The 24,587-nt window shown below is 48.4% G+C and overlaps 1 protein-coding gene across 5 annotated transcripts in view; it reads right to left on the bottom strand.

The window, feature by feature from the left end:
- The window catches only part of RERE (arginine-glutamic acid dipeptide repeats), a 183,329-nt gene that overhangs the window by 89,371 nt on the left and 69,371 nt on the right, over positions 1 to 24,587 (bottom strand). For all 5 annotated transcript variants that reach the window (XM_058854960.1, XM_058854959.1, XM_058854958.1 and 2 more), the window contains exon 4: positions 2,148 to 2,253. In XM_058854960.1, coding sequence (XP_058710943.1) covers positions 2,148 to 2,253 — 106 coding nt within the window. The remainder of the gene's footprint in view (positions 1 to 2,147; positions 2,254 to 24,587) is intronic.

Raw genomic sequence — 24,587 nt, 5'->3', positions numbered from 1 at the left:
CAGTTCTGGCTCTCAGAGCTGGGATTGGGGCAGTTCTGGCTCTCTCAGAGCTGGGATTGGGGCAGTTCTGGTTCTGTCAGAGCTGGGATTGGGGCAGTTCTGGTTCTCAGAGCTGGGATTGGGGCAGTTCTGGCTCAGAGCTGGGATTGGGGCAGTTCTGGTTCTCAGAGCTGGGATTGGGGCAGTTCTGGTTCTCTCAGAGCTGGGATTGGGGCAGTTCTGGCTCTCAGAGCTGGGATTGGGGCAGTTCTGGTTCTGTCAGAGCTGGGATTGGGGCAGTTCTGGCTCTCTCAGAGCTGGGATTGGGGCAGTTCTGGCTCTCTCAGAGCTGGGATTGGGGCAGTTCTGGCTCAGAGCTGGGATTGGGGCAGTTCTGGCTCTCTCAGAGCTGGGATTGGGGCAGTTCTGGCTCTCTCAGAGCTGGGATTGGGGCAGTTCTGGTTCTCTCAGAGCTGGGATTGGGGCAGTTCTGGCTCTCAGAGCTGGGATTGGGGCAGTTCTGGCTCTCTCAGAGCTGGGATTGGGGCAGTTCTGGTTCTGTCAGAGCTGGGATTGGGGCAGTTCTGGCTCAGAGCTGGGATTGGGGCAGTTCTGGCTCTCTCAGAGCTGGGATTGGGGCAGTTCTGGCTCTCAGAGCTGGGATTGGGGCAGTTCTGGTTCTGTCAGAGCTGGGATTGGGGCAGTTCTGGCTCTCTCAGAGCTGGGATTGGGGCAGTTCTGGTTCTGTCAGAGCTGGGATTGGGGCAGTTCTGGCTCTCTCAGAGCTGGGATTGGGGCAGTTCTGGCTCTCTCAGAGCTGGGATTGGGGCAGTTCTGGCTCTCAGAGCTGGGATTGGGGCAGTTCTGGCTCTCTCAGAGCTGGGATTGGGGCAGTTCTGGCTCTCTCAGAGCTGGGATTGGGGCAGTTCTGGCTCTCTCAGAGCTGGGATTGGGGCAGTTCTGGCTCTCTCAGAGCTGGGATTGGGGCAGTTCTGGCTCAGAGCTGGGATTGGGGCAGTTCTGGTTCTGTCAGAGCTGGGATTGGGGCAGTTCTGGCTCAGAGCTGGGATTGGGGCAGTTCTGGCTCTCAGAGCTGGGATTGGGGCAGTTCTGGCTCTCTCAGAGCTGGGATTGGGGCAGTTCTGGCTCTCTCAGAGCTGGGATTGGGGCAGTTCTGGCTCTCTCAGAGCTGGGATTGGGGCAGTTCTGGCTCTCTCAGAGCTGGGATTGGGGCAGTTCTGGCTCAGAGCTGGGATTGGGGCAGTTCTGGCTCTGTCAGAGCTGGGATTGGGGCAGTTCTGGTTCTGTCAGAGCTGGGATTGGGGCAGTTCTGGCTCAGAGCTGGGATTGGGGCAGTTCTGGTTCTGTCAGAGCTGGGATTGGGGCAGTTCTGGTTCTGTCAGAGCTGGGATTGGGGCAGTTCTGGCTCAGAGCTGGGATTGGGGCAGTTCTGGTTCTGTCAGAGCTGGGATTGGGACAGTTCTGGTTCTGTCAGAGCTGGGATTGGGGCAGTTCTGGCTCTCTCAGAGCTGGGATTGGGGCAGTTCTGGCTCTCAGAGCTGGGATTGGGGCAGTTCTGGCTCTCTCAGAGCTGGGATTGGGGCAGTTCTGGCTCTCTCAGAGCTGGGATTGGGGCAGTTCTGGCTCTCTCAGAGCTGGGATTGGGGCAGTTCTGGCTCTCTCAGAGCTGGGATTGGGGCAGTTCTGGCTCTCTCAGAGCTGGGATTGGGGCAGTTCTGGCTCTCTCAGAGCTGGGATTGGGGCAGTTCTGGCTCTCAGAGCTGGGATTGGGGCAGTTCTGGCTCTGTCAGAGCTGGGATTGGGGCAGTTCTGGCTCAGAGCTGGGATTGGGGCAGTTCTGGCTCTCTCAGAGCTGGGATTGGGGCAGTTCTGGCTCTCTCAGAGCTGGGATTGGGGCAGTTCTGGCTCTCTCAGAGCTGGGATTGGGGCAGTTCTGGCTCTCTCAGAGCTGGGATTGGGGCAGTTCTGGCTCTCTCAGAGCTGGGATTGGGGCAGTTCTGGCTCTCTCAGAGCTGGGATTGGGGCAGTTCTGGTTCTCAGAGCTGGGATTGGGGCAGTTCTGGCTCTGTCAGAGCTGGGATTGGGGCAGTTCTGGCTCTCTCAGAGCTGGGATTAAGGCCCAGCAGGGCTCTGCAGAGCTCACTCACCGTTCTCGTTGTGCCTGTCCTGCACCAGGTGCTGGTACACGGAGTCAGGCACCTCGGACTGGCGGTAGTACCACTTCACATTCATCAGCAGATGGTCCCTCTTGCTCTGAAAAACAACCCCAGGGCGTTAATGACAGGGAAATCAGCCCACAGCCCCACAACCCCACGGGGAAAAAGGCCTGAGAGGGCAGACCCAGAGGGAGGAAGGTGTTTCTCCAGCCTGCACTGGTGACAGGTTGATTTCCAGCCCAGACAAAGGCAGGAGAACCTCCTGCATCACAGTTGTGTCTCTCTGCATCTGACCAGCAAACCTCAATCAACTCACTCATGTTAATTAACCCGAGGAAAGAGGCAGGGATCAGAAAAGGACTGCAATTTTTGGCATCATGCAGTCTGCTAATTTCCACAAATAAGAAGTATTTATGGCCAAACACACAAAAAAGAACCCCCACAGTAGCACCATTTAGTGCAACCATTCTCAGCACTGGAAACCAAGAGATAATAGATTTTTTCCCCCTCCAAGGACAGATGGGTCCAGACGTAATCATAGACGTTCTTCATTACACAAAAGAATAGGATACTGCACTTCAATCACAATAATTACAGGCTCTGACTGCTCATCAACCTCCCAGCAAAATTTACACAAAACTCTCTTCCCCAAATGCTCTTTTCTTCCTTGAGGCTCCAGCCACCAATTTGTTCCTTAGAAGGAACCCAATGCATAAACACCTTTTAAAGAGAATTTTTAGATCAAGTCAGTGCAGACTCTGCTGAGTTTATCTCTGCAGTTCTCCCTGCTGCTCCAAAAGAAGAAGGGGGAGGAAGGAAGCAGGAAAGGAACATTCTTTTGGCACAAGGCAAAGCCTGTTTTCCTCTGGAGCTGCCTGAGATCGCTGCTCAGTGCGGGTCACCGGGCTGCTGCCTCTCCCGTGCTGTTGGAGCTCTTCTGCTGAATAAACAACATCCAAACCTCGCTGGGAAAAGCCTTTCCTGAGCAGAGCCCGTGTAATACCAGCACACCACTGCCAGTGGCAGCATTGTGCCAGGAAAGCTGGGCCTGAGCCGCTCCGAGCATCCCCGGGCTGATGGAGGAGCCTCAGCCCTTTTTAAACAACACATTTGCAATCAAAGCCAACGAGCTTGTCTAATGCATGGGGGAAAAAAAATAATCAAAAGGACAACGAGTGAGAGGCGGCTCTGATTTCTGCTGCCTGCTGTTCAAAAATTGGGGTTGCAGACTCGTCTGTTCTCCTGAAATAATGCTCTGTGCACCACAGCTTTTATGAGCAGCCTCTCTGAATTCTGAAGACAAAAAAGTCCAAGTAAATAATCTGTTACCCTCTCGCTAAGAGTTCAAAAATTCTATTTATTTATTATGGGAAACATCAACCCAGCATTTCTCTGCAATTTCTCTTTGTGTTTCTCAGCTGAGAGGACAAAAACCCCACTCTTTTGTTCCACAAACTGGGAGAGGATGCTCAGAGAGCTTCACCCTGGCACAAAACGCATCCACACACATGGGCACAGTTTACAACAGGCATCAATACTCTGATTTTTCAGGGTCTGTGCCTCTGGAGTGCTTGAAATAACAGAACTGCAGGAGCACAGGCACATGGAACCTTGAGCAAGGACTGCAGAACCAGGGGGGATTTGGGGATGGGGGTTTGGAACAGCAAATGGCACCAGGGGAGGACTGGAAATCTGCACTGTGCTCTGCCAGGGAACGTTCCCATCACACCAAAAATCATCCCAGGGCTGAAGAAGCAGCCACAGCCAAGGAAAGGGGGAGGAAGGCAGGGAATGGGAAGGAATGTCCTTGCAGACCCTGCTAGGAGGGGACAGGTTTGCAGGAGGAGCTCTGGGAGGGCCCAGATTCTGTCAGGGGATCCCTGACATCGGCAAGCACCGAGGGGACCCCACAAAAAGCAGAGCTGGGAGCCACAGCCCGAGGGGGACACGGTGCCACCCCAGCTCACTGCCCCTCATTGTGGCACAGAACAGCATTTCTGACACTGCAGAGGAGAAATCAGTGCTTCAAAGTGAGTCCTGCTGCTGTAAGGGAGCACCTCACTCTCTCCCACCTCCCAAAGACCCTTTTGGTCCTCCAGGCAAGGCAAGAAGAAGATTTTGCTGATTGCCACAGCTCCTGGAAGCCCCACTCAAACACCTGGAATAGCAGGGATTACACAAGAGCTCATCAGGAATATTCAGAGGTGAACCCAGGTGCTTCCAGTGTTGTGCAGTGTTTTATCAGCTCAGCACTCAGAAATGGGATTGCCCAGCAGGGTGGGACTGACAGGGCTCAGCAAAGATTGCAGGGGCTTCCCTTACACCCAGAAATGGCTTCTCTTTCACCTCAGAAAACTAAAATGTGTCTTTTAAAGCTATGGAGAAAACACATGAAGAGTTATAACCAAAACAGGTGATAAAACCAGAACACAACCCATGGTCTGCACCCACTTCCCAGGCTTTTAACTAACACCTAAATTCTAGCACAGAGGCATTTTAAGTGATTCAGAAATGAGAAGATAAACGGGGCCAATGTAAATATCAGAACAATTCTGCCTCGTGCTGCTGACAGTCCCCATTTGGATCATGGAATGCTGCCAATGGAATGGCTCCGTGCCTCCACACACAGGCCAAGCAGCAACAAAAATATCATTTACAATGAGATGTGCAAGGAGCTGTTCACAGAAAAGCCTGTGGCAATGATGCACTTGGGGCTGGTTGGGTTGTGGGTTTGGGTTTCTTTGGGTTTGGGTTTTTTTTGGGCAGGGGAGGGATGAGCTGATCTCCTTCCTAAATACCTCTTTTTACCACCACTGGTCATTTTTATCCAATTCATTTAACAGCTGCGCCCTGACAGCCTCTTTTCTGTGCCCGTTCTCTAACACAAGATGATTTTGTGGGGTTTAACCTGAAGCTTCAATCTTGCTAAAAATACAAAACGTCTGTCAGAGTCTCCCTTTTCACATTTACATCCCTCATGGCACAGAAATTCCTAGACATGCTATTTTGTCAGCCAACTTCCTAAATACGTATGTCATTTATAAAGCAGACTACACTCAGAGGTGTCAAGGCGCCAACTTCTGTGGCAGACTATTTATTTTTAAACCATGTGCACACAAAAGAAGTGTCCTCTACCTCCTAAAGTGTGACTTTTTTTCCCTCCCCCCTCCTTTTTTACACCTTTACATCTGAAAAGCTGCAGACAGTCACATGCCAAATCCAGGCTTGCACAAACTGCAGCCATGGCAAGAGCTCTAAATTTCAAGTGTCTTTCTGTCAGCTCAAAATGATTCCCTGTGCTACAAAACCACACTCTCCCCCTTAATGAAAATATTGTCTTTTGCTGCAGCACTCACAAAGTGCTCATTTGGGGATTTTGTTCTCGCTGACATTTTGGGTTTTGTTCCTTTTAAACAGCATGAATCAGTTTTGGACATGGAACAAGAATTAGATGGGATCTGTAAATGGATTAAAGCATCTCAGTTCAGAGGCATCTGGTCAAGCCTCTGCCTTATAGGGGAAAAAATAAATAATGCTGCAAGTTCTCATCGGAAAGCAGGAATGTCTTGATTTCCACAGCACTTGTGACAATTCCAAGGTGCTGTTTTCCCCAGACCATGCTGCAGGACAGAGTCACTGCACAGCCCAGAGCAGATCAGGTTCCTTGTCCAGGAACCTCACGGGTTCCTTCTGCCCAGGAACCTCTCGGGTTCCTCCTGTCCCAGGAACCTCACGGGTTCCTTCTGCTGCCCCAGGAACCTCACGGGTTCCTTCTGGGACAGGAACCTCACGGGTTCCTTCTGCTGTCCCAGGAACCTCACGGGTTCCCTGTCCCAGGAACCTCACGGGTTCCTTCTGCCCCAGGAACCTCACGGGTTCCTCCTGTCCCAGGAACCTCACGGGTTCTCTGTCCCAGGAACCTCACGGGTTCCCTCTGCCCAGGAACCTCACGGGTTCCTTCTGTCCCAGGAACCTCACGGGTTCCCTCTGTCCCAGGAACCTCACGGGTTCCCTCTGCCCCGGAACCTCACGGGTTCCCTCTGTCCCAGGAACCTCACGGGTTCCCTCTGTCCCAGGAACCTCACGGGTTCCCTCTGCCCCGGAACCTCACGGGTTCCCTCTGCCCCGGAACCTCACGGGTTCCCTCTGTCCCAGGAACCTCACGGGTTCCCTCTGTCCCAGGAACCTCACGGGTTCTCTGCCCCAGAACCTCTCAGGTTCTCTGCCCCAGAACCTCACAGATTCTCTGTCCCAGAACCTCGCAGGTTCCCTCCCCAGGCGCTGGGGAACCACGCTGCTCCAAGCGCCACAGATGTCCTGCAGATCCTCCCACAGGGATTTCATCACGGCACTCCTCGCCCTATTTAGATGCAGTTAAATCACAACCAGCTCTGGAAACAATGAGCCAAGTGCTGGAGATGACAGATGGGCACGCTGGAGTCAGGGAATAGCAGCAATTCCAGAGAAACAAACAGCAGAACAGGGACAGGGAGCACAACAGCTTCCCTTCCCACCACGAAACCCCTCTCCTGCTGCACAACTGGTTTGTACTCTCAGTCAATTCTGACATTTACTAATAGTCAAAGGAGAGAAAAGGAGAAATAAAGACCACTCAGATTCACTGTGGGGGAAAAAAGGAAAAAAAAAACCAACCAGAGGTGGGATACAAATGAAGCTATCTGGAAATCAGGAGCTAAAGGGATACAGCAGGGATTATTTCTCTTCCCTCTCCACACCAGCACGTGTAATTTCACGTTCTCAGGGTATCTTTTTGTAGGCTGTTTGCTAATTAATTAAGAAAACTGATCAGCTGTTTGTAAGCCAAGCAAACCCAGCCTGGAAATGCAGAGGTTATTACTACAAATGAATGTTATTTTTGCAGCTTGATTATTTAATTCAGACGCCTGCATAGCAACACATAATTACTCCTTGCAAACAGAGCAGCATTGTCAGCGTTCAGCAAGAAACACAAACGTGAAATAAAAGCAATAATGTGGCCACATGCAGATTAATCCTGGGCGCCCCTGCCCGGAGCAGGGCTGTCCTCTTACCCTGAGCCAACACAAAGCCTGCAGCCTCTAAACCTGTTACTGTTATCTAATGACTGCTGCATCTACAAGGGCTTTTCTAATAGGAACATGCCTCGATGGCTTATCTGGGCACACGAGGCAGGGCACAAAGCGGGGCTGATCGAGCGCAGTAATGGGAGGCAGGAAATGAGAAGCCTTGGGAAAGCCGCGGATAATCGATCAGCGGATTCACTCAAGTGTGAGCTGAGCTGGGAATAAGCTGCCTGGGGTATCAAATATTGCTGTTTCCAGGGTAAAGGCCCATTTCTGTGATCTATGCAGGGCAGAGCATAATTTATTGACAAAACAATATCGGATTTTTTCACAATGGCTCGCGCCTGACATTTTCTGACTGTTTACAGCAAGAATTTTTCATGTGTCCTTTTTATTCGCAAATAAAATTCCTTTTGGAATTCACAGAGTCACATCGGCGTGCTGGAAATTAACTCAGCGTGGCGTAGGAGTAACTGTGAGATGTAAAACACTCCTCACACTCACCTTGCCCGGAATTGCAGCCTCTCCCAGGTGCTCTGCACACCTGCAGGGACACAGCTGGCCCAGGGATGCACGTTCCTGCTCACAGACCAGGGGTTTGTTCACACACAAGTGTTCGTTCCACATCTCTGCTGTACTTTCTACAAAATCTGAAGCAGCGCTGTCTGCCAACAGCAGCAAACGTCACAACCAGGTCATTTGTGGCCTCGTTTCTCACAGAAGGACAGGGGAAGGCACCAGAGCCCCATGAACACAGCTGGGCCCACAGCTGGTATCAAACAACAGTCTGTCCACACCTTCAGAAACCACAAAACACGGCCAAAAGCGATGTTCCATCAGGGCATGTCATCTGCAGGGCCGGCTGTGCGTGTGGGGCAGCTCTGCAGGCTGTGGAACACCACCAAGGTGCCCTGGGCTGTCTCCCAGTTTGGCACTGGAGCTGCCAGCCTCGCTCAGAAACACGGCCCAGCACGGTCCTGGGCTCAGCAGAGCTGCTCCAGGAACCTCACGGGTTCTCTGTCCCAGGAACCTCACGGGTTCCCTGTCCCAGGAACCTCACGGGTTCCCTCTGTCCCAGGAACCTCACGGGTTCCTTCTGCCCAGGAACCTCACGGGTTCCTTCTGTCCCAGGAACCTCACGGGTTCCTTCTGTCCCAGGAACCTCACGGGTTCCCTCTGTCCCAGGAACCTCACGGGTTCCTTCTGCCCAGGAACCTCACGGGTTCCTTCTGTCCAGGAACCTCACGGGTTCCCTCTGTCCCAGGAACCTCACGGGTTCCCTCTGCCCCAGGAACCTCACAGGTTCCTTCTGTCCCAGGAACCTCACGGGTTCCTTCTGTCCCAGGAACCTCACGGGTTCCCTCTGTCCCAGGAACCTCACGGGTTCCTTCTGCCCAGGAACCTCACGGGTTCCTTCTGTCCAGGAACCTCACGGGTTCCCTCTGTCCCAGGAACCTCACGGGTTCCTTCTGTCCCAAGAACCTCACAGGTTCCTTCTGTCCCAGGAACCTCACGGGTTCCTTCTGCTGGGACAGGAACCTCTCGGGTTCCTTCTGCCCAGGAACCTCACGGGTTCCCTGTCCCAGGAACCTCACGGGTTCCTTCTGTCCAGGAACCTCACGGGTTCCCTCTGTCCCAGGGACCTCACGGGTTCCTTCTGCCCAGGAACCTCACGGGTTCCCTGTCCCAGGAACCTCACGGGTTCCTTCTGTCCCAGGAACCTCACGGGTTCCCTCTCTCCAGGAACCTCACGGGTTCCTTCTGTCCCAGGAACCTCACGGGTTCCTTCTGTCCAGGAACCTCACGGGTTCTCTGTCCAGGAACCTCACGGGTTCCTTCTGTCCAGGAACCTCACGGGTTCTCTGTCCAGGAACCTCACGGGTTCCTTCTGTCCAGGAACCTCACGGGTTCCTTCTGTCCAGGAACCTCACGGGTTCCCTGTCCAGGAACCTCTCGGGTTCCTTCTGTCCAGGAACCTCACGGGTTCCCTGTCCAGGAACCTCTCGGGTTCCCTGTCCCAGGAACCTCACGGGTTCCCTCTGTCCAGGAACCTCACGGGTTCCTTCTCTCCCAGGAACCTCACGGGTTCCCTCTGCTCCAGGAACCTCACGGGTTCCCTCTGCTCCAGGAACCTCACGGGTTCCCTCTGTCCCAGGAACCTCACGGGTTCCTTCTGTCCCAGGAACCTCACGGGTTCCCTGTCCCAGGAACCTCACGGGTTCCCTCTGTCCCAGGAACCTCACGGGTTCCTTCTGTCCCAGGAACCTCACGGGTTCTCTGTCCCAGGAACCTCACGGGTTCTCTGTCCCAGGAACCTCACGGGTTCCCTCTGTCCCAGGAACCTCACGGGTTCTCTGTCCCAGGAACCTCACGGGTTCTCTGTCCCAGGAACCTCACGGGTTCCTTCTGTCCCAGGAACCTCACGGGTTCCTTCTGCTGGGACAGGAATCGTGGCACAGATCCAGCAGGACATGCAATGAGCAGCTCTGAGAGGGATCTCCACCTCCCCAGGAGCTTCCCTTGCCTCAGCCAAGCCGCAGCTCTAAAGTTCCACAAACCCAGCATGTTCTAACAAAAGCTGACATGGAACAAGTGTCACCCAACAGCCCTTTCTTCTCTCCAGTGTCACTCACCTTGAACACAGCCTCATCCAGGGTTTTAAAGGAGAAAAAGAACATTATTCATGTCAGGTAATGACTGTGAGAGATGGCTGTATTTAAAATAAACTGTACTGTTTATTCCATCAGCTTTCCAGCTTTCCCAGAAACAAAGCTGCTCGCTGTGCTGAGAACCAGCGAGTCACCTGTTTTCATTTAACTGAAATACACTCAAGCTCAAAATACCCTTAAAATTTCACTGCGATCCTAAACGACAAAAGATAATTTCATCTTGTTAAAAAAAAAAAAGCAGTTATGCTTAAAAACTGACTGGCTTAAAATAAAACTATGATAAGATCTTCCATGAAGGTTATGGGTCATTGCTTACTACCTCATTTAATCCCTTTGTGGTCTCTTTCTGCTCCATTTCCTTTTTTCCCATCCAGGTTTCCTGGGTTTATTTTCCCACCCAATCTCCACGTTATGTGGAATTCCAGGTAATTGTGCAGGTGAAGGTGCTGCTGCTGCTGCTGCTCAAGGCTATTCCACTGCACCCAGCTGGGCAGGGAAATCCTATTTCCCAATAAATTCACAAATGTATTTCTATAAACTGCCAGACCCCAGGTGAGGCCGTGGAGGAGCCACATCTCTGCTGCTCCTGCACAAATATCCCAAAACGAGACACACATTAATGAGTCATTAATGGCTCTCATTAAAATCTGCTTTTGGTCACAGCAGCCCTGCTCAGGTTTTCTGCCCCTCCCAGCCCCACTCTGATCACAGATTTTGCCTTTCCACAGAGGCAGATTTGGGGGGAGCTGCTGACCCAGAACTGACAGGGACCCTCCCGAGCATCTCCTGCTCAGCACCAGCAGCCAGCACCACCTAATGGGATCACAAATGCATTTAACTGATCATTGAATGGATGCTCCAGTAATTAAATCCCATTAAGGTTTTTTTAGCATTATGCCAAAGAAGTGCAACACTGAAATGAAGATTCCATTCGGGCCCCGCCTGACATTTGCCATTAAATGTCATTTATAGCACATAGCTCTGATCTAATTGCAGAGCAGCACCAGCCACAGTATTTATCACTTCTATTAAAACAAGCAGCACTCAGCAGTGGGGCTATTCGAAGCCATCATACACAGTTTAAATAGATTTCTCACCTTTTAAATATCAAGAGGCCACATTTTCTTTACCATCTCACTGAGGGCTTTACCTTTGAACAAAGACACACCAAGAGCTGGAGGATAAAACAATCAGGAGACAGTTTGCTCTGCAAACCCAGCCCGGAGTTTGAACAGTCACTGCCTGCTAAAATATCACCTCATGGGCAGGGGAATTCTGCAACAGGAAAAATTAAAGTGCCTTTGCCAATAGGCTGGGGCTGGAAATTCCGAAAAGAAAAGAAAATGCTCTGATCAGCCAGATCCTGTGACTTGGCTGTTTCACCACAGCCGTTCCTGCGAGGAAACAAAGTGTGTTTGGAAAAGAAATGCCTGGAAAGTGAACGTTTCCTTGAGCAGCTCCCCAGAGGATGCAATTTCCTTAGCAAATGGTCACTGACTGAAATGTTTACATCTTCTCAGAAACTGCCCCAACGTGTGTTATTGAGCAGCTGATGCTTCAAAGCAGAGCAGAATCAGCTTTTCCCCCAGAATTCACACAGGGGGCTGACAGCAGGGCCAGCCACAGCCTCAGCAAAAACCCTGCCAGTAATTAATGGGCAACACCCAGAGCAGCAATCTTCAAAAATGTCAATTTGCAGAAGACAGGGCTGTATCTCACCACACAGGGAATTTCTAATACAGATTGGTGCTGGCTGCCCTGGTATCAATAGCTAAATTAGCAACACTGGGCTTTGGAGTTTTTCTTTGTATTTATATGTAAATCAGTACTAAATAAACATACCCCAAACCAGCTCCACAGGCTGCAATCTAATCTAAACTGAAAGACTGGAAAGATGCCCTCCATTCATCTGGAAACAGACAGATATTGAAAACACTAAAATCAGAAATGACTACACTGAGAATAAACAGGATGCATTTACCTGCTAGAAGAGAAAAAACCTCAAAGGAATGGCTGGGAGAGAGATACAAAGAAAAAACCCATTTGGGCTTTTCTTGGGTGCTGGAAGTGTGAACATACAGACAACTGAGATGGTCCACAAGAAAAGCAGTTCTGAAATAAAGAAATGTGGTTTTTAAACCTCTAGCACATCCCACAGCCACCATGTGCACTCTGCTTTGAACTGCAGTGAACACAGCCAGCCAAGCTAGCACACAATTCCAAAGTTAATCATTTGTCTTGGGCCATATAATCACCACAGCATTACAACTTCAACAAATGAAGCCACTAATAACTTCTATTAAAGAAGTCAAGGTGTTAATTCACTCCCAGTCCAGCAGCAGAGACCAAGCAGCAGCAAGCACTCAGTCCTCGTGCACAACTCAAATTAATTTCCTCTATTACTGGAGGCACTGGATGGAACCCATCAGTGCCAGATTCGAGGCTCTGACTCAGGAATGCTCCTGCAATGGGAGTGAGGATGATGCCTCTCCCCTGGCCTGGGCACAAGGATTTACCCCAAGGGAATCACCAGAGCCAGTTCTCACTGCACACAGGAGCATTCTGTGTGCCACCATCACCACAAACGCAGGGAACCTCACAAAACAGAAAAATGACTAAAAGTTATTCAGGGAATTTGTATAAAACTCAGCTTGACCAGTTCAGAGAGTGCTCATGATTTCCATCAGCTTCCTTTCACCAAAGACAATCTTCTCAGAATTGAAGTTTTAACTTGAATTTCAACCAACAACTTGAAGTCGGTTTTAACATTTCCATGAACTTGGTTCTTCAAACTGCTGAGCAGGAGCCTGTCCTTGGGAAATGGAAGTGTTAGAGATGATGAATGAGGAGCTCTGCCTGCCTGTGACACACAAGTTAAGGGGTGAAGCCTGTTCAGATCAGCTGCTAAGCCTGTGTTTCTCTGCCTGTGCACTGTCTGCAGCTCTGGCTGTGCCATCTCCCTGGGAACAGAAAGGCCTGGAGCTCCCTGAGCGTTCCCTACCTTGGAAAAGTGAAATAAAATATTCATGCACTGGCACAAGCAACACTGACAAATCCAAAGGCATTTCCCGGCACTTGAACTGGTGTAAACTGCAGCACTCGTCCTACAAGTGCTTCCCAACGAGCACAAGATAAATTAATCTGTAATATAACGCAGTATTAGCTCAAATTTCAATATTTACTGTGCCTGTTTCAAACGCAGCCATGCTCCAGATGTGCTCCCAGCTGTTTGTTTTCCTGGCCCAATGTCTTTAGTAACAAACAGCCCCTCGGTTTAATCACCTCCAGATCAGAGATTTGTGAGGATATTTCACCACAGTTAATGGAATTTTGCACTTCAGAGCGTGAAGTTTTCAAACTTTGAGTTCAGTAGTGACTTCTGAGGGTGCAGCAAAGCCCACGAAGCCACAGCTGAAATCAGGATGAAGCTTTCAGGTGTTTCCTCACAAACTTACCCCAGCTGAGGGAGGGGAGCTCCAAATCCAGGCTGGTGAGCATCACCCTGGACCAAGAGCCCAGCCCAGGGACAGGGAGCTCCTGGCTCTGGGGAACACCAACAGGGGAAGCACCACAACACCTCAGAACAGGAAATCTGGCACCAAATGGCAGCTCCCCTCTTGGAAAACACCTTTGCCAACCTCCTCAGGCACAGACACTGCAAAAAGCATCCCAGGGAACACCTTCCTGCAGATTCCCTGCAGCCCTGTGTGATATTCCACATTCTGCAGCTTCTGCCTCGCAGGGTCCTGTGGTTCACACATATCAAAGCACCCAATTGCCTTTTCTTCCTCTGCCTTTTTTTTATTTTTAAAACACGAGGAATATGAAAGCACACGCTGAAGCTGGTCCTTGTTAGCAGACCCATTTTCATCTCTTTAAACTCAAAGAGAGCAATTCCCTTGAAAACTGTCACAGCATTTTCCCAATCCATAAAGAGGAAGTTCAACAGCCTCAGGTCACTAATCGCAACGACGGGAGACACAGAGCATAAATTATGTCTTTCTATTCCACAGCAGTGAAACATATATATTCTTTTATCTTACTTATTTGATTCTCTCTATAAACTGAACCTTTTAGATGTGTTTGTAGTCTAAAAATGATGTTTTACAAATAAAAGGGAAGCACTTTGTTGTTTACACAGCATTCCTTCCATGGGGTATATTAATATCACATCCAGGGGGATGGACAAGAATTGCTTTACACAACAACGTAACTTGGGTGTTTTCCCAAAAGAAAAACTTGATTTGAAGTTTAAGAGTTGCTCAGCACGAGTTTGTAGGTTTTAATAATTTTGCATCACTTTTAACCTTAAAATGTGCCAACAAACAAGTGAAGGGAATATGATTGAAAATCCCCCAGAAGTTCTGCTTAGAAAGCAGAGCAGGATGCTTACGCGCTACTAATTTAATTAAAGAGTTCTTTTCCTTTCAAATACCCTCTAATGGCCCAAAACGAACTGACACTGCTTTAAAAATCAATCACTTTCATCAAAATTACAACTCCAAATTCTCCATGGATTAGTGTTCAGTGAGTGCAGTGTCAAAAATGCAGATCCATCACATCCCTGGCTGCGAGTGCTGGCCAGGGAGGTGACACCAGGTCCTGCAGGGGACAAAACCCAGCCTGAGAGCATCTGAGGCTCTGTCAGACAGGCACAAGGTGGAGCTGACTTGAAGCGTTTTCCTGAGGCTCCATCAGTCCCTGCTGAATAAAAGGGAGATTTTCTGCCTTTCCTGCCACTCAGGCACAGAACAGGTATTGAAAAACAGAGATTTTCCCTTTCCTGACACTCAGGCACAGAACAGGTATTGAAAAAAGGAGATTTTCCCTTTCTTGCCACTCAGGCAAAGAACAGGTATCCAAAAAAAGGAGATTTTGCTTTTCCTGCCACTCAGGCACAGAACAGATATTGAAAAACAGAGATTTTCCCTTTCCTGCCACTCAGGCACAGAACAGGTATCCAAAAAAAGGAGATTTTCCCTTTCCTGACACTCAGGCAAAGAACAGGTATCCAAAAAAAGGAGATTTTGTTTTTCCTGACACTCAGGCACAGAACAGGTATCCAAAAAAGGAGATTTTCCCTTTCCTGACACTCAGGCACAGAACAGGTATCCAAAAAAAGGAGACTTTCCCTTTCCTGCCACTCAGGCACAGAACAGGTATCCAAAAAAAGGAGACTTTCCCTTTCCTGACACTCAGGCACAGAACAGGTAATGAAAAAAGGAGATTTTCCCTTTCCTGCCACTCAGGCACAGAACAGGTATCCAAAAAAAGGAGATTTTGTTTTTCCTGCCACTCAGGCACAGAACAGGTATCCAAAAAAAGGAGATTTTCCCTTTCCTGCCACTCAGGCACAGAACAGGTATCCAAAAAAAGGAGATTTTGTTTTTCCTGCCACTCAGGCACAGAACAGGTAATGAAAAAAGGAGATTTTGCTTTTCCTGCCACTCAGGCACAGAGCAGGTGTTCAGAGAGCATCCACACACTTTCTCCCTCCTGTACCAGCTCCTCTGTCCCTCTCAGCCTCCTGGAGACCTTTCCCAGTATTTTATAATCTCACACAAATGAACCCCTCCTGGCACAGAGGTGCCAAAGCCCAGGCTCCCCCCACAGTGAATCTTCACCTGGCTCTGCTCAGGTCACACTGATTCTGATCCTGAACTGAGGTTTAGGGGGTCCCACACCCCAGAGCCTGCCACAAGAGCATGAAAAGCATCACCCCCACCTTCAAGAGCAATTCCAAGCACATCCCTGAGGGACAGGACACACGCTGGCATTCAGTGGCCGCAGCGATATTTCCCTTTCCTCAAGGAAACCCTTCGGAAAGCAGGAAAACAAATTTCTTTAATGAATTATCCTCAGCAGCTCACAAAGCGTAACAACGTGTCTTTGGAGGCTGAGCAGAGACACAAGAAATCTGACAGTGCTCAAGTAGCCCCAAATGACCAGAGAGAAAATTTCGACTTCAATAATCCTAAAGGTCAGAAGCATTATTAAACATGACAGATGCTCTCACTATTCAACACCAGAGGACACGGCTAAATTTATTCTAACTCCATTTTCTCTTGCTACATAAAACCCAGCTAATGTACAATTTGGTACTTTTTTTTTCTCTAAAAGCTAGAGATAACATTTTTTTTCTCCATATTTTCCAGCTGGCACACAATGATTTATTTAGCACTCAATTATCTCAGCACAGGTGTAGGAAACAGGTTGACTTCGGGTAAAGGGGGAGGAAACAAGGCAGGAGAAAGGTAAAATAAAAAGTTAAGGTGGTGAAGACCCTGCTGCCATGACAAAGGGCTTAACAAAATCATAAATATCAGCCCAGGGAAACAGCCCAGGAGCCTTTTCTGGGGGGGAATAATCCCCCACAGCCTCCAATGCCCCTGTGCCAACAAACCAGCCATGAAAATTCCAACTGCTGGATGCCAAGTGGTGCAAAAACAAATAGGGCAATCACATTTAAAAGGAAAAAAAAAAAACCAACAAAACAAACCCTGTGTGGATTATTCTGCAGGTTTGGGGTGTTTTTTCTTTGTTTTGGTGTTTTATATGTTTGTTTGGGGTTTTTTTATGTAGCCCCTACGTTGTAAGGTCTGGATTGCAATAAGATCCAGGCCATATGGAAGGAATGGAGGCAGAGCTGGATTCCAGCCCTAAAAAACACACATATAGCTTTAACTTCCAGCTGTTTAATCCTCACTCTGAACAATGCTGCCATCTGCTTTAAACCTCCAAATATGAGCACTCTGCCTCTCCAAAAGACCATGATGTAATTGTGACATAACATTGCAGCTCTGCAGGAATTAATTCAGTTGCATTGGGGCATTACACTATCAAGGCTACTCAGAAAAACAACCCCAAAATCCCATTAAAATGTTAAACATTGCTTAATTGACAAAATTATGGCACTGATGAAATTATAGATCTCAGCCAGGTCTGAACACAGCATCTCCACACAGCCCTGAGCACCTTGGGAATGCAAAACATGCTGGTTTAGCTGTCTGAGAATGGATGGTTCCTGCTCCTGCCTCCCTTTAGAAGATGTACAACAAAATAAAAAGAATGTTGCTCTATATTTCAGCCGAGTCCAGTGAAACTCCAGTACCCATAAATCCACAGAGCAGCCTCATGGCTCTTCCCTCAATTCTGAGCCTCACCTGAGAGACACTGCAAATCCCCTGCTAATTTAACAGCCTGAAAGCAGCACTTAGAGAACAGTCTGCCATACAAAAAGAATTTATTTTTACACAGATGTGACAAGCCCAAACCTCACTGTGCAGCACAGCTTAGGATCTGTGTGAGAATTCAAAGTGGCATCTGGGTAATAGCAACCAGGGAAAAAAAAAAAAAATACACAGAGAAGCATTGTAAAAAGGAGAGGAATTATCAAAATGGATTCATATGCATCTGGAATTATTTTAATACAAAACACCCAGCAAATCTCCCTGCGCTGACAAATCACCAGCTGAGGTAAATCCCAGATAATGAAACATTGTAAGGAAGGCTCTATTTAATAATTTAGCCCCTGTCAAGGAGTTTGTATTGATTCTTGTTTTCAGCACGGGAGAGAATGTTATCTGCAGCCTCACGGCTCAGTGACAGCATCAGTGGATTTAATCACGGTGCAGCCCCTGCCACGCCATCCTTAAAGTGTCACCTCTGATTGTCCATCACTCCTGCCACTGCCCACCCCACACTGCAGCCACAGCAGCCACAGCAGCACTCCAATCTGCTGCACATTACACATAAAAGCCAATCTCATTTGCAGGCTAAATTTTTTATTTTAAATAATTCAGTGCTCCTTCAAACGTCTCATTCATCTGGCTCTCATTAGAAGGCTGCTCTGTCCCTTAATGGCAAACTGAGCTGAGGCAGAGCCACAATTCCAGAGCCACAATTCCAGAGCCACAATTCCAGAGCCACAATTCCAGAGCCACAATTCCCTTGCCTGGGAAGGACCTTCCAGCCCATCCAGCTCCACCCCTGCCACTGCTCCAGCTTCCTCCAAGCTCTGTCCAACCTTGCTTTGAAAAGGTTTAGCAGCGATTTGGAGGAAGAAGAAAAATGCTTTTTGCCTTTTCTTGGCTGTAGAAGGAGAGATGAATCTGGAGAAGCAGGAAAAAAAATAAAAATCTGTATTAATCAGCATTTTTTCCACACAAAAAAGGAAAGGTCACGCTGCCTCGGAACTGGCCAGGAAAAATTTGCCACAAATTAATTCAGCTGCAGTTCAGGAACAGAACATCAATTCATCTGCAAACAGAATGAGGCTTTTAAATACATAAATGCTTGTGGCTACAGAAACCTCACCCAGATATTTGCATGCACAAACCCCAGCTCCTGTAACAGTGCAGGGAATAACAGATGTAAATTTAACATGTTTGCTAAAATGCAGGGCCAGATGCAGGAGGAATGCAAAGGAGAGGAAGCATGAACTGCATAATTTAGAAAAACAGGTTTCTTTTGATTTTTCCCCTCCTTTATTCCAGGTGAGATGCAATACTTTCCATTTTATAATCCTCTGGATCACAGCAAAGCGATCCCGGAGGCCCACGCAGCCAAGGTCATCATCCACAGATTTTCTATTACAGGGCACTAGCAGCATTTCACAACTGTCTTTTTATGCACTTCTGCCTTTCCATCCAGACTATAAATTGTTACAAGGCCCTGGGGCAATCCAGCTGTATACTCCATTCAAATCAGGCTTCAAGGAGAAAGCTCCACAGTCAAGATGCTTCAATCAAGTAAACACACAGGCACAAAGGGCAACTGCATCACAATTAATAACATTTCCTTTTGTATGGCAAATTCAGCGTTTTTCTGGTGTAAAGTTTCCCTCTGATGCTCCGATTCGGAGTGTGGCCATTAGCATTTTAAATGTGACATCAAATTAAGGCAGGATATGAGAAAGCACAAACACTGCTGAAATCCATCTGCTGCTCGGGCTCGGGGTCCCTCTGGAGCACAGGAAAACCTTCAAAAGCCAATTTGGACTCGTTTATCCCACTGGAAACCCGCAGCAGGGAAGGAGAGAGAGGGCAGTTCTGCAGCTCTGGGTGTGTGAAGGGGCAGCTCAGCAGCTCCTCACCCTCCTCATCCTCACCTGCTCTGCTTTGCTCTCCCTTCACTCCTGCTGTCCCAGAGGAAAATGCGGATCAGCTGCTCGGATCAGAGCCCCAGAGCTGAGCTGGAGCTGCCTGGGCTCCAGCAGATCCATCCCAACTCCCGGGCCAGGCTCCAGGAGCGTTTCCCAACCCACCCTGGCAGCAGCTCAGGACCCCAGACACCTCCTCCCCAAACACTCAGCTCACTCAGCTTCCCCCACGTGTGATCTCTGCAGGCACATAAAGCCCTTTCCCACAGACATGGCTCTGCACTACTTTTGATATTTAAATTGAGCCTTAATCAAAACTGGATACGCATGGGTTTAGAGGCACTACATAATTAATATATTCCTATCTGAAATGTAATTACCGCTGTTGCATCATATATTTAAAGCCAACAGCTGGCTATTTAAGGTGAGGAAGACACTTTCATTGGGATAAAACAATCCTCTAACCAACACTGAGGGGTTTTATTTTTTCTCACAACCACTTTTGAGGAGGCAGCTCCACCAGGGACACCCCAAGAGCTTGGGACAAAATTCCCCTGGCTGAGCTCTGTGCAGAGGTTCTGATGGATTCACAAGGATATTCCTGCTGGATTTCCCATACAGGGTGTCAGAGCTCTCCCTAAAGCAGATTTAATTTATACACCTAGGGGTGGGGGGTTATAAAATGTCCCTTAACCCACTGGGTGCACACAGGAACTGAATTTCTGCACATTTATTGACTTTTTCCTCACACGAGTCACCCAGCTAAGTTTTAATTGTGTGTTTTCATCAGCCAGAAGTAATCACAATCAACATTTTAATTAAGATAATGGACAGAATTTTAGGACTTGTTAACCACAAACAAAGAGATAAAAGGAAATTTCACTGTTTATAATTCTTTGTATTACAATCAATGTAAACTACAAAAGAAACACATTAAATATTTCTATTTAATAAAAAAACCCTTTAGCTCTGAAGCCATACCCTCAGCCTGAAGAAAATACAAATCTCTTTCTTCAAATGGCCTGGTCTGAAATTCAGTGAGAATTTCCATTTTCAAAACACAGCACTCTTCAATTAAAAGAGAATTTTAGAAAAAAGAACTTGTTTCCTTTTGGGGGGCAGTGGGGTGGTGGGTGGAAGGAAGCAGCAGAAAGTGCTGGGGTGTGAATGACAAACAGGACTGGCTGAGCAGACCCTTGGCCATTTCCTCCCCAAATTCCAGACACCGTTCTCGTGCCAGAAACTCAGGAGATCAAAGTGATTTTGGCCAGGTTTGATTCATTCTTAGCAGAGCTCAGGCTGCAGCTCAGAGCCCACAATAACAGGATAAGCAACTGCAGCCAGGCTGAAGGACATGAAATGAGTGAAGATTGGATCAATTCAGGAAAAATTAACACTGGGGGGGGGTGAAGCAACATTTGATTCCCAGCTCCTCTTTTCAGAGCTGCAGACAATTCCCAGTTCACTTCCCCTCCTCTGCCAACTCAAACATGGCTCAGTCAGCCCTGCTCTGCTGCCTGGGCTTTGATCAAGGTATTTGTAGCACCAAAGAGTATTTAAGGAATACTTCGTCAAGCCTGTAGATTTTTAAAATGTTTGACTCGTGCCAAATTAAAATGAACGAGAAGTATGCTTCCCTAACTTCCTGATGAATAGGAAATGTGGATTTCTGACAGCAGCAGGCTGCTGTGGGAACAACTGCATTGTTAAAAATGCACCGGTGCTATTGCAGAATGAAGGGAAAAGCAGCAGATTGACATCCAGGAGACAATTCCTGATGTAAACAACCTCAACGTTTTCTCACAGAAAAAAAATAATCAGAGAAACTTATGTTTTTTTAATGCACCGAAGCATTAACTGCTTCCATTTTATTGACTTGCCTGTGTAATTTAAACCCCAAGCTGTAAGATTGTTCTGGAACAAAAAAAGCCACAGTAAGCAAAGCCTGAATCCCATGTTAATGATCCCACTTTTACCATTCTGTGAAACACCACTTTCCTCCTTAAAGCTGTTCAAAGGCAATGCCAGGAAAGCATTAAAGCCAAACTGCTCTGCCCCTTTCCAGGCTTTCTCCACTCCCAGCTTCCCTCCCATATTCTGCTGTTTCCTTTTCAAAGTAACTGAGATTGCAAGCAGGACAGCACAGGGTTAAACTGGGGAAAGAGGTGCCCCCCAAGGGAAAAACAAGGTTAGAAAAGTTGCTTTAAAGCCAATCATGACCTTGCATAATCCAGATTTCCAGGAGACCACTTGAACCCAAGCGCTGGCTCAGGACAGAGAGCAAATATTGAGTATCAGCAACGAAGGAGAAGGAGCTGATAACCAATAAAAACATGTAAGGCAATAGAGCAAACTCAGATTTAATCATTGCTTCACCACAGTTTGTTCCTAATCAAAGTCCTTAAGAATAATCTGGTCTTGAATCCTGAAAGAGGATAGCATTAATCCAAAGAAAATGAATTAGCACCAAAAAGAGATTAATAAAATGTTCTGAGACACAGAGATCACAAAATAACCCAATCAGTAAGACAAAAAATCATCCAGTGCCTTTTTTAAAAACAGACAACTATCTCATACTCTTCTGAGAGACAACAGCAATTTCACTTTTAAAATGTTTTAAGTTAAATAATTCAAACTGGTGAAGCAAACAAAGAAAAGCATTTATGGATATCACACCTTCTCACCTGACCTGCCACCCATCCTTCTCCATGAGGAGAAGAAAAAGCAGCTGCACTTTTAACAGCCAACACTCAAACACTGCAGTGATGGAGGGCAAAAATAAACCAGGATTCCCAGAGAACTCCTCAGAGTTCTGCAAAATTCCAAACAAAACCCAAACCATCACAACCAATAAAACAGCGTGAGAGTTATTGGAACATTGTTCTGTTTTTTACATCTTTGATTCCTCCCTTCCCAACAGAGCTGCTCTGGGGAGGAACAGTGACCCAAGGGCATCCTGCTTTTCCAGAGGAGCAAAGCCAGACGTGGCACAAAGCCAGGGGAGGCAGCTGAACCTTCCAGGGCAGGGAACCTGCTGCTCCCTCCCAGCACCACTCACCTTCCCTGTCCCCTCTCTGAGCAGGACAGGATGCACAGGCACCACTCACCTTCCCTGTCCCCTCTCTGAGCAGGACAGGATGCACAGGCACCACTGCCCATGGATATTCCCAGCACCACACACCTTCCCTGTCCCCTGAGCAGGACAGGATGCACAGGCACCACTCACCTTCCCTGTTCCCTGAGCAGGACAGGATGCACAGGCACCACTCACCTTCCCTGTTCCCTGAGCAGGACAGGATGCACAGGCACCACTCACCTTCCCTGTCCCTTCTCTGAGCAGGACAGGATGCACAGGCACCACTGCCCATGGACATGTCCCAGCTCTGTCCCCCCAGAGCTGCTGCTCCCCTCCAGCACTCAGGGCTTACCCCAGCAGGCTCTGGGAGCCTCACACTGCTCCCAAATCCAGCTTCTCCCAAGTGCTCTTCCAGCTGCAGCATCACTCAGTGCATTTCTCAAGCCACATGGCAGAGCAGCTCTCCTGTCACACCCTCAGTGCTGCTGCCCTTCAGCTCCTTCCCCAAAGCCCCTGAGACCATGGACACCTTGTGGAAGTGATTTGGGGATGTTACTGATCCTGCAGGAAGTTCTGGAGCAGTGGCAGAGCACAAAGGACACAACTCAAGTGCCCCTAAGGCATCAATCATATTTCACTTCTCAGTTCCACTAAGGTATTTCCATGTGTCTCTGAAATCTTGGAGGGATCTGGGACCACAAAAATGGTAAAAACGAGAGGATAAAACGTTATCCACAGCTGTTTTCAACACAGTTAAACTAGATTGATCAAATAATTTAACAGCTCCTCACGTGGCCTCCCTTAAGGCATCATTTGCTTTCTTTGACTGAGAAAACAAACCCAGAGAGCTCCTGCAGCTGCCCTTGGAGCTTGGGAACCACCTCTGGTGCTCATCCCAACACAGCAAGCACAGCCCAGGGGAAAGGACCAAGCTCTGCCTCACCTGGGGCCACACAGCAGCCAGGGCAGGATGGCACAGAGACATTTCCCAGGAAAACCAGCAGCCAGCAAAGCTCCCCCATGAGGAGGACATGCAACTGCTCTCCAGGAAAGGAAAAGAGCTGCTCCTCTCATATCATTTTTAATAGGACTGATGCATCCTAATGTCAGGAGAAAGCTGTGATGGAAGGATGAAGTGATGGAAGGATGAAGTGATGCATCACAGAACAGCTCTTCACCTGCCAGGAGCGCTGTGAAGCACCACAAGTGCTGCTTTCTCCAAGTCACCAGGCTGAGCCATGAAGCTGCTCTGAAATGATATTTAACACCTGCTGCTGCAGCACTGGCACTCCTCAGGCTGCCAGAGATCCGCAATGCCAAACCAGACAAACTGCCAGACTTCTCACAACCAGTCCCTAGCTCAGCAACAAACACAAAATCACCCCACTGTGATTTCAGATCTTACTGGAAACAGCAAATGAAGCCCCAGTTCATTTGAAGATCTAAACTCTGTATTTTAGTCCCAGCCCAGAACAGCCCCCAGCACCTCTCACCTGCAGGACGATGCTCGAGTGCATCACAGCATCGCCTGTGGCACGTTTAACACCCTCTCCTCTGTTTGAAACTATCAGTTTATGTTCCTGTTTTTATCCATAAAACACCCTCATCAATTCCTGTACCCAGAGTGCACCTAGAACCAGGGGAAGCATAAGGTAAGGCTCACACACTCAGCCAAAAACTTTTATTTTGTGACAACCAACATGCTAATGTATTTAATTAGTAGGCGACATTTCAAAGCTGTTGACTTTAACTTTGCTGCTTCACTTGACATATTTAGCTGAAGGCAAAACAAGGCTGCTTTCCTGTTGGTATCTCACACTAGAAGAGAAACCAAGTGTCCTTTCCACTGCTCATCCTCCCTTTCCCCCAACAGGAAAATCAACAGCCACACACACACTGGGGATTTATTTTTTGCTGGTATAATCAGCATCAGGCGGTTTTTGGTTTTGTCATTTATACAAGTTCCTTTTATGCATTATGTCAGTAAGAAAAATTAAATTAACAGAGAAATTTGAGAACTCTGAGCAGGCAAAAGGAAACATAGAACAGAGACAGTGTTTCCATGTCAGAAATTATGCAAAATTGCCAGCAGCTCTCATGCCAAATCTCCATAGTCCCCTGGAGCTCACAGAATAACTGGGGAAGGGAGGGAAGGAAAGGAAGGAAGGGAGGAGGGGAAGGGAAGGGAAGGGAAGGGAAGGGAAGGGAAGGGAAGGGAAGGGAAGGGAAGGGAAGGGAAGGGAAGGGAAGGGAAGGGAAGGGAAGGGAAGGGAAGGGAAGGGAAGGGAAGGGAAGGGAAGGGAAGGGAAGGGAAGGGAAGGGAAGGGAAGGGAAGGGAAGGGAAGGGAAGGGAAGGGAAGGGAAGGGAAGGGAAGGGAAGGGAAGGGAAGGGAAGGGAAGGGAAGGGAAGGGAAGGGAAGGGAAGGGAAGGGAAGGGAAGGGAAGGGAAGGGAAGGGAAGGGAAGGGAAGGGAAGGGAAGGGAAGGGAAGGGAAGGGAAGGGAAGGGAAGGGAAGGGAAGGGA

The sequence above is a fragment of the Poecile atricapillus genome, chromosome 22 (assembly GCF_030490865.1).
Source record: "Poecile atricapillus isolate bPoeAtr1 chromosome 22, bPoeAtr1.hap1, whole genome shotgun sequence".
In the NCBI taxonomy this organism is placed as follows: Eukaryota; Metazoa; Chordata; class Aves; order Passeriformes; family Paridae; genus Poecile; species Poecile atricapillus.
The sequence above is the reverse complement of the archived record's forward strand: the minus strand, read 5'-3'. Positions and strand labels throughout refer to the sequence as shown.